Source organism: Thunnus thynnus, chromosome 15 (assembly GCF_963924715.1).
Source record: "Thunnus thynnus chromosome 15, fThuThy2.1, whole genome shotgun sequence".
Classification (NCBI taxonomy): Eukaryota; Metazoa; Chordata; class Actinopteri; order Scombriformes; family Scombridae; genus Thunnus; species Thunnus thynnus.
Window position 1 is genome coordinate 23,555,280 of NC_089531.1, and position 10,364 is coordinate 23,565,643.

The 10,364-nt window shown below is 38.2% G+C and overlaps 1 protein-coding gene across 2 annotated transcripts; it reads right to left on the reverse strand.

The window, feature by feature from the left end:
- Positions 1 to 1,360: 1,360 nt before the first annotated feature.
- Positions 1,361 to 8,442, reverse strand: srd5a1 (steroid-5-alpha-reductase, alpha polypeptide 1 (3-oxo-5 alpha-steroid delta 4-dehydrogenase alpha 1)). 2 transcript variants are annotated; one of them, XM_067611464.1, is made up of 6 exons: positions 7,912 to 8,442; positions 7,434 to 7,600; positions 5,335 to 5,436; positions 2,898 to 3,048; positions 2,681 to 2,781; positions 1,361 to 2,559 (listed from the first exon to the last, which is right to left on the reverse strand). In XM_067611464.1, exons 1-5 carry the CDS (start codon positions 8,241 to 8,243, stop codon positions 2,715 to 2,717), a joined length of 819 nt encoding a protein of 272 aa, XP_067467565.1. In that variant the 5' UTR covers positions 8,244 to 8,442; the 3' UTR covers positions 1,361 to 2,559; positions 2,681 to 2,714. The 2 variants fall into 2 exon arrangements, with proteins under 2 accessions (XP_067467565.1, XP_067467564.1); XM_067611463.1 differs by having other exon boundaries at positions 1,361 to 2,781.
- Positions 8,443 to 10,364: the final 1,922 nt, after the last annotated feature.

Below are 10,364 nucleotides of genomic sequence, written 5' to 3' on the forward strand. Positions count from 1 at the left end.
GGTACTGTGGCAATAATTGTAAAGTAAAGGCAGTTGCTAAGATAGGCTACTTTTTTAACTTTTAGAAACCACTAGCCTAGCTATTAGCCACCAGTAGCTGGCTCCCTGCTACATTGTACGGTGCCTGCTCGTGGCCAAAACACACAGAGCGACCCAGAGCTATAGCCCCTAGTAAAAAAGGCCAGTTGTCAACCTGCACCACCTACAGGAAAGCAAAGTAACATTAAAGTAGCAGTTTAGACATGCCGATGTCCTCCATCCACAGGCAAGGAATAATATAGTTTCATTAATTTTAACATTGGCACCATCTGTATGAGTGAGCTGCACTTTTTTGTCCTTTTGATACAGTAGATGCTATTTGTTAGCATGTATGAGTCTTTATGTTTTTCATGCATTTCTTTCATACATTTAGCTTTTTATAAATCATGTTTTTTATGACTTATTTTAAACTAACTAGAGTTGGTACTAACTAATGTTATGTTAATTGGAGCATATTTTGTTTGTCTTTTGTCCAACAGGACTGCCTTTCTGGTTAGCATAGAGAGGGATGGAGGGGGTCCTAAGAACATTTTAGTCATAGGCAAAAACATATAGACAAAATGTAATGGATGATTACATTAATTATTTCACTACAAATTTTGGTCTAATTGAAAGAATTTACTTACTTGGTTTACAGCCAGAATAGTTAGGTCTGGTCAGCTGACTGTTTCCACAGTCAGTCTCTATTGGTCTAGTACCTGAATACTTGCATACATTCATACATGTTTTGACAGAAAAAATAAAATGTAACTAATATTTGGTGTTCTGAACCTCACGAGCACAAACACAAAAAGGAGCAGCCATAAAAAAAAAGAATAGTAAAACTGCAGCTTTAACACTCTTTGTCTGCAGGTGGTACAAGTGTTAAAATTAAATCAACTATTTCTATCTTTGCCTGTAGGAGGTGACATTGCAGGTCCAGACTGCCACTGCTGTTGCTTTTCTTTCCTACAGGTGGTGCAGTCTGAGGAACTAGCCTGATATTGCAGAGCAGAAACATGAAAAATGTGAGTTTGTGAGTTACAAGACAGTTCATTGAAACGCTTTGCATATAAAAAGAAAATCCCTTGGTGTCCAGCTGAAGACAAATGGCATTATACTCAGATGGCAGCCTCAGTAAATACAGGCCGTGTAATATAGTTATGCAATTACAAGAAGCGTGGATAAAGAGGATACACAGAGGAAATAGCCTGGAAGAGACAGACATTGGGGACCTCTAACATGAAGGATGTCAGTCTGCATAGCTTTCACCGACATGCAGCCTTCATTTTTCATCACACTCCGATACAACGGTCCTATAATTTATTGATGACACCGTGTGTAAAAATGATGACAAAATAAATTTATTTTAAATACAACCCATTTTTAAAATTCATAATGACATGACCTTGGCTGCGACTGTTGTTGGAGGATGTCCTGCAGTGTGAAAGGGGGAACTGATGAAGAGTTATGGGATGAAACTGCAGCTGGAACTTCTGGGCGCAGGCACAATGTGGAAACTAAAGCCTCAGTATAAACACTGATCTACAGCTCGGTGAAATGTTGAGCTTAATGGTTGACCCTGTGTCATTTTCACTGGTATATGAATTCAAGTAGTGACAGTGGATAAAATCTGGATAAAAATTAGTATCTACAAAGTGAGACATCACTGCTGAAAAGTATGTACTGTACTGTAAAACAATACCAGACTTAAAGAGATGTAGAAGATTGATAGCTGCATTTCCTTTCTATGCTCCTGATCTTCCTCTTTACTTCACCAGTTCTTCTTTGATCTCTGTCTCTTAATACCCCAAAGATTGTCCCTGAATACGTTGACAGGAATGATGTGTTGAGGCAATGTTCTATTCTTCTCATTTCAGGCATGGTCGAGCTATTGAGAGCCATGCTTGATCTCCATTTGATTTCCCTGCAGCCCAGTATCCGGAGAACAGGCCTGCTACAGTCTCAGTCTTTACAGGATGAAGATGCAGTTTCATTTTGGCCTCTCTTTCAAGAGTTGGGGTGGGGGTGGGGGGGCAAAGAGGTATGTAGAAAAGTCATTCAGAGGCAGGAAAATGAGTTGAGCTTAATTTAAGGTCCCATCCGTTTAAATTTGGAATGGATGTTAAAAAGATTGATTTGCAACAGATGACTCTTGAGGATGAATGAAATCTTGAAATGTCCGCTTTGCATTTCAAACTTCATGTTCCATCTGGGAGAATATGCAGATCAGCGGAGAGTCTTAAAACGAGAGAGCTATTTATTGCTTGCGCAGAGTGTTATAAATCCAGTGTATTACTGTTGCGGTATGCTCCATTCACTATCTTATTTCCTGTAGAGGAGCGCTAAATGTTGCCTCTCCTGCAGGCACAACACTTCCAGTACATTTAGTTCATTGTTGTTGAAGTTCCTCAGTGCTTTATGGACATTATTACCAAAGTAATGGCAACAATAAAAGTCTTTTTAAGATGATGGCTTTCAACTGTTGCTTGCTCTCAGCTCAGATGAGATCATTTACAAGCCTGAAACATGTGTTTCAATCTGTTTTCAATGACAAAAAAAAAATCTGTATCTTCAATGCTTGTTCTGACATCAGAGCTATACTAAATTAGAAAAAAAAAATATTATGGGAATGGTCTTCTCAGTCACTGTAAGCAAATACCTTATTGTAAAACTTCCAGTGCCTGTAGCGTTTTCTAGAACAGAAAAGGAATCAACGCCTTCCTATTTTTCGGGTAGTCTTCAAACTTAGCAAGGTACCATCTGAAAAGAGAAGGGAAAGAGCCATTTTCTTCTATTAATACAAGTATTTGCTTCAAAGTGTGCAATACACTCTATGAAAACCTTCTTCCTGTGTGTCTGTGTGTTATTATTCTTACTTGTGGTGGGCCACAGCCCTGCTGGCGAGGACCACTGCGGTAAAGAGGGCGAAGGCTGAACTGTGAACAGAGTGGCCGGCCAGAGCGAAGCCTGCCCACTCTGTTATCTCTCCTAAGAAGTTGGCTCCAGACACATATTCAAACATTCCGCCTGTGGGTGGAAGACACAGAAATGAGGACAGGTATGCTTGTCTGTTCATATGTTCATTGGAGCAAAAGCAAACCCAAATATTTTCCTCAAGGGGAAAATCACATTTTATGGTCTTTTATGTACCGGAAATCAATGACTAATGTCGTTTTAAACTATCTCTCAATGTAATTTTGAGCCTGCACGCTGCTAAAAACTCGAAGGACATCAACACAGCTGGTTCTACACTGACCATAGGTGGCTGAGCACTCACTACTTGACTGTAGGCCGTGTGTGTGCAGTCGTGCTGCTACCCTCTATGTGAAAATGGCAGATTCTTGGCTGTGGGGATTCCAGACATGCCTGGAAGTTCATTTGGAGCAACACAGCTCACAGCTTCCCCCTACCTCGCCTTTCTTCACTTTATTTTCCGTGAGGGTCCGGGATGGATTATTTCAATAGGTTCATCGTGAGTTCAGGCTAAAGGTGCTATTGTTGTGACTATGTTGCTGGTGAGCTGAGCCAATTGTGTTTAAGAATCTGCTATGATTACTGATTCATTTATAAAAGACAACAGCCAATGTGCGGTTTAAATTTTCCTATTACAGTATGTGACCTGAAAAAGCAGAAGTGTAGATTTTATTTTGCTTTTTCAATACATACTAGGCCTGGGCTGTTTGTCAGAAGGAATTTAGGGATGGGCCAAAATGTTGTTTATTCAACCCCCCCTCCCTTACTTGTCACATCTCATAGAATGACATCTATTTTCACATGGTAAAGGTCATACACTGTAGAAAATATCCACCTTTTTTCCATTTGTTTTTAGTTGCCGTGCAGCTATAAGTGCAAATTGGCAGCTGAGCGAACCCCAGAACCTTTACACTGCTGTTTTTAAATGTCAGTGAAGTCGGATAAGAAATAAACTAATAAATAATATACATTCAAAAAAAGGTTTTAACTCAAATTTGTTTTGAAGAAGTGAAATAAAAGAAAAGCAGTGCAATTAACTGTTTTCAGGGTTAATTGACTTGTTTTAGGAACTTATACATGCAGAGTGATGGGCTCTATAATTCCTTGTTTTAAAAGGGACAATTCAATATTAGGAAATACTTTTATTCACTTTCTTGCCGAGAGTTAGATGGTAATTAAACATAGTGTACAAGGATGAAAGAGGAGAAGATTTGGCTTTTGTACAGATTAAACTATTGAGCTGATTAATTATTGAGCTGCAGAGGAGCTGAGGAGGTGGATTTTGTTAGATTTGGACAGAGCCAGACTAGCTGTTTCCCCCCCGTCTCAAGTCTTTATGCAAAACTAAGCTAAGCGACTGCTGACTACAGCTTCATATTTACCGTACAGACATGAGAGCGGTATCAGCCCTCTCATCTAACTCTCGGTTAAATGAATATTTTTTTTTTTTACAGTTCATAGACTGAATGCTTTATTTAGCATGAGTCACAAATCAGTCTGGCCACCACAGTGTACATAGACACATAATGTACAGTACATGTTCCAGTGCAGGGTCGGTTTGCCGTCTAACATGATTACTATCAACACTCTGTGGTTTAGACATTTTCTTTCTCTGTGTCAGCTAAAGCAAAACTACACACAAACACTACGAGTATTGTGAGTCACTTACACACACAAGCTGAGTTGGACCGCATTAGAGTCAAAGCAGCAAAAACCTTTTTATCCACTAATGTAAAGGCTCACAGAGGGCAAAGGCAGGGAGGGAAAGATAACTAGTGACAACCTGTGATTCTGCTTACAGTGTGATCCTGTATAATCATACGACCACACTGGGAAATTAGCATCTTGAGCTCCGTACAGAGACCGCGGTGATCTGTGCCATGATATAATTACTGCTTTCTTGACTTTCATGTCACTCCTCAGCAGCAATGGAAAAAGTATTTAAACTCCCAACTAAAGTGGAACTGGCACCATAATGTAATAGTAAGTGTCCTGTATATAAAATTAAAAATACTCACTGTGAACAATGGACCCTTTCAGAGACTAAAATCTAAGTATTTTTAATTATAGATAGTCCTGGTGGCCGAGTAACTACAGCCAACAACTACAGTGAATAAAGCAGAGTAAAAGTACTATAGTGTAGTGGAGTAAAAGTATATAGCACAGTATCAGTACCGCTAAACTGTACTTAAAAGCAGTGGTGTAATAAATATATTTTATAACTTACATCTTGTCTGAAGTTTCCCTTCACTGAAAGCTAGATGTAATAGGAGTACAAGACTTGTTCGATGTGGTGAGAAAAATAATTGGCCCTAGTGTTTTTATGACTAAAAGCCTTACCTGTGGGAATCTTGTAACCAGTCTCTCCAGGCTTTCTCAGGTTCCTCAGGATGTGGTCAGAGTGCACATTCACCAGCCAACCAACAAACCACAGTACAGACCCTGGAAACGATCCAGCCAAAAGCTGCTTTAGCGTGACATTTTACTGACCGAAAGTCATACAGCCAAGCTGTGTTTTTAAAAGTTCCAGCACCTATTAACAGTATTCATTCAGATGATATGATCTGCAGTGCTTAAAGGCCCCGAAAACCTACTTTCTCTACCAGCTTTTTAGTACGAGTAATGTCAACCTACATGAACACTTTTTTAAAGTTTAAACTGGATTATTTCACATGATACATTTTCTATTTGTTTTGTCTGTGCTCTGGTGTGAAGTGGGCAGGGCTCAGTTGGAAAAAGGTGATGTCACAATCCCCTGAGCACCAATCAGAATCTAGCTATATTTGAATCAAATCTGATGAGCTACTGTTTTGTCCAGACTGACAGTGGCCTGTCAATCAAACCACATCATCAAAGTCCTGAAGACAATTTGAAATTAACATTTCAGTTACTTTAAATATACCTGAGATATAGCGTTCCACACTGCACAAATATAGTCAAATAATCATTTTATAAAATACTCCACAATAAATAAAAACAACACCAGTGCATGTTCTTTCATAACTCATGATGGGCCACTTTTGACACTGATTAATCCTGATTAATTACAGTATGACCAATTAAAGACTGTGGGTGTCTGGGGTGGATGGACTATGGACAGCTTCATCAGCCTTGTTCCAGACACATGAATTGCCACATCTCAGATTTTTTTTCAGTGATTCAAAATGAAATCACAATTCAATCTGATCATCAGGCAATACAGATATGGGTTTTGGACACTATATTTACTGAAAGTTGGGATATATATGACGGTCAGTAAGAGATTCATAATGATGGTAATTGCCCCATTTACACAAACTACTCACTACTGCAGACAGTCAGTAATGTACAGACAATAGTATATATTGTACATATTGTATATATCGTCTATCTGCTCCCTCGTCCTGTCAGTGTTGATAGTAAAACGTTTGAGGTCACAAAATGAGTCAAAATGTGATCTTATGTTATATCTTATAACTACTTTTTACATCTTTTCTTTTAAACCATTATTTCTACCTGAGCATTTTTTTCAGTATTACTCTACTTCTCACTTTGTCATTATCTGCCCAAAATGCACAATTTAGTAGCTGTTGAAACAGCATCTTCCAGCAAAATGCAGCTGAATCAGGTGCTTCTCAATTGGAGGAGAGCGGACTTCCAAAGTACACTTTGACTCTAATGAAGACACAGTACTGTTGAAATGTTAGTCTGTTTGCACAATTAAAGGCTGTGAATTAATCGGTGTGCTCCAGTCCCTCCAGTCCACTTTCTTCTCTGACAATTTAATAGTAAGGGGAGTTGAGGGAGAGAAACAGCAGAAAACTTTAACTTTAAATTGACTGTTTCCTGCGTTTGCTTAAAAAGCCAGAGAAGCCAAACAAAGATAAAAGATGGACAAACTGGTTTGAATGATAGCCCTGTTTCTGAGCAAAGTTTGGCCATTTCATTTCATTTCAAATGGAGAAAGACAAGTGGAGAGAAGGAAGAGGGGTAGAAGGGATGAACTGGGAGAGAAAGGCATCCTGTTATCCTTACTGTCATCTTACTCTGTTCCTCCCTAATTAATTAAAACATGCTCCAGTGCTGTTATTTACATTATTTTACCCTAATCTGCACAAACTACACAATATTAAAACAGTAACTTGTACTTTTTGTAGTTTATTAACCAAACTTGATTATTTTTTATCACATGTAAACTTGAGTATTCTTCTTGTAGCGCTTTTTAAAGTCTTTTAAAATCCTTAATGTTTTTTTTAAAGACATCTTTCATTATAACATATAAATAATTTGTTGTGTCTCCTATGCTAACGCAGCATTCATTAATCTGATACTACTTACAATGAGTGTTGTGAGTGTTAATGCCAAACCAGATCTATTTCACACAGAAAAAGGTGCCACAAAAACAAAACAATTGACATTTCCCTTGTGAAAAGTGGGGGGTGCAGACACAGAAAACCTACCTGCGATGAAGCATGGATGTGTAACCCAATCTGCAGGGTACTCAGCATAATGGCTCAGGTACCTGATCTGCATGTAGCCATTATAGATGCAGAAAACAAAGGCCAGGGCAAATGAGATGAATGGGGTTGGCTTACCTCCTCGAATTAAAAATGGATAAATAATGGATCTGTTGCAGAGAAAATATATATTAACACAACATATTATTTCAAATACATGCTTTGAAATACAGACATTTATTAGTTAACTTATACTCATATAATGCGATTTGTACATTTACATTCTAACCTCTTCTTGTGCACAATACTGAATGAATGAATTATTCAGATATTAGTCAGTTTATGTAAGGGGAGGGCTGCCTTACAAACACACTGGGAAACATACATTACAGTGGTATGCTGGCGATACTAGTCGATCATTAACCAACACTAAGTACCTCTAGGGTGTAAAGTCATGGTTTAAATGAATGTGGTCACCTACCTCTGAACATAGTGGCAGAGATACATCGCTATGAGCAGCTGATTGGGCAGAAGAGATGTTTTTGCAGAGGATGTCCACACTACCAGACACACAGGCAGCAGGAAGGCAGGCAGCTCCTGAACAAACCAGGCAAACTTGACGTTAACTGGAAATCCGTATTTGCTGGTGGCATACCGGCCGTATGGCACATTCTCGAAAAGCAGAGTAACAAAAGTGCAGGCTGCCATAAAAACCATGAAGTAAGCCATGAAGTCTAAAGTGTACAGCTCATCTTCTTCCGAGGGGAAGAGCCTGGAGAGGAGCGCGTCCATCACGGCGGCGAAGAAGAGCATTTAGCCGCAGCCGGCACACTCAGCCTATACTACACGACACACCCCGCTGACCCCTGACCCTTTCCCCTAACCAGCCACCCACCTCATACCTAAAATATGCCCAAGTGGGTGTGTCTGGTAGTAAACTGGGTGGGTAGTAAAGTGGCTGTTGCGGCTGCAGCTGGGTATACTTGTAGGCAAATGTTGCCTCTGACGCACGTGAGTCAGGACCTTTCCGGCTGGCCACCAAATCTGCCTGACAAAGTAAAACCACTGTCAATCTGGATAAATAAATTCCTCTCCTGTCGATTTTGTCTTAAAAAAATACACAGAACTTTTCTCTCCTTCTTTAATCCACTTAGATCTTATAAATGCCCCTTGAGCTTTTCTTTCATAATATGGGTTTTATTGGAGTTTATGGAGTTTATTTTTGTCATTCTCTGCTGATCAAATGTATCTCTTATATTTTTTTTTCTTCCAAGCCGTTTATGTTCTAGATATATATTCTGAAGGAGATTGAATATGTATAACAATATATAACATATATTATATATAAATAATATATAATGAATTGGCAGATTTTGTATTTTAAAAACTTCAATTTCTGAGTATATGATAACATGGAGTCATCCTGTAAGACTTCTTGAATCAAGACTTTCATGCCATTACAACATTCATCATAGTTTAGAAGACTGGCATTGAATTTCCAGTGTCCTTTTTATCTGGTAGACTGCATTAGAGGTGTTACTGATAAATCAATACAGCAGTGATCAGTAAGTGGTGCAGGGAATATTTCACAGTTTGATATTTGACTAAGCATTGTAGGCCTATCTGCCACTAACCAGAAATCTAGATTTGACTGAGGCATCAGTATTAGGATGAGGGTGTAAATTTGTTGGAGGACCTGTCAATCCACTCATCCAGATGTTTTTTTGGCTTCACTTTTGCATAGCAGCAGGAAGTGGAGATGCATTGTCCATTTTCATATACAGTCTATGGGGCAAATAGTTTCAGTAAGACACAAAGATAAATGAAAACAAAATAACTGTAACTACTAATTCACAACTAATTAATATTGTGTTATATTCTGACCCTTCCAGGCTTAAGTATTCCTTTATAATTAGTCCCTATACTAAACTTTGAACCACAGTTCTATTTTGCATCCCTAGATATCTTCTTAGTCATTAATAAATGGGTAATTGATCTTTCATTCATGTTTTAGAGAGCTGAGAGAGTGTTTTCTTTAGGTTAGACGCTATTCTTTTATAGAGAAAATACATTCACGATCACACTATATTATGATCTAATGTTATCTAAAACAGGAGAACATGAAAGCCATAATTATTTCTATTAATTTATTGAAAGTGAAGGATACAAAAACACTTGAATGGTAGGTTTCATTATAACCATTAAAACCATCAACCAACACTGACCCAGAACACCCTCTATGTGCAAAAAATAATACCAGCTGCACAAAAATGAATAATTTTGAAATATTTCCATTTTTACATATTATGGGCCACTTTAGGAAAAGTTATGAAATTTCAGTTTTAAATAATGTAATTTAGGGTGTTCTTATTGCTTTCAAACGTCAAAATGTTTGACCCGAACAGTCTGAAAGGGTTAAAATTGACGGACGCTATAGGTGGCATACAATACACACACGCCTCCGACTCATGGGCTTTCCCAGGAGGACCAATCACAGTCCCTGAACAGATATGGTATTGAATCTTATCAACCAATCAAAACGCTTGGTTTGAAAATCGAAGTTATTCAACGTCGTGTGGTGTCTGACGTCATCAATACATATTCATAAATCACTTTGCATGCATTACTTTCCGTAAACAATCACCTAGTTACCTGGTCGCTCGCTTCACTGATACATTATCTTAGAAAAATGCACGCTTCTAACTTCGTTTATGCGACATTCAAGCTATAAATAAATGTATTATAGTATTAGAATATCAAAAAAAGAAAAAAAAAACAAAATGCATTTTTATGTGAATTGCGTTTACATTTTGAGAATTTTATACTACACTATAGAAATTAAAATTATAGCCGGTGAGATAATATCTCATAAATCGCACGAAATGTTCCGAACTGAGAGATGTTTTAATTTTATTTCAGGCAGATTTCGGGGCA

Coding starts and splice junctions, on each gene's coding strand:
- srd5a1 (XM_067611464.1), bottom strand. CDS start 8,243: ATGCTCTTCTTCGCCGCCGTGATGGACGCGCTCCTCTCCAGGCTCTTC. Junction 7,601..7,911: donor CTCTGCCACTATGTTCAGAG/GTAGGTGACCAC, acceptor TCTCTGCAACAG/ATCCATTATTTATCCATTTT. Junction 2,782..2,897: donor AGGGCTGTGGCCCACCACAA/GTAAGAATAATA, acceptor TTCTCTTTTCAG/ATGGTACCTTGCTAAGTTTG.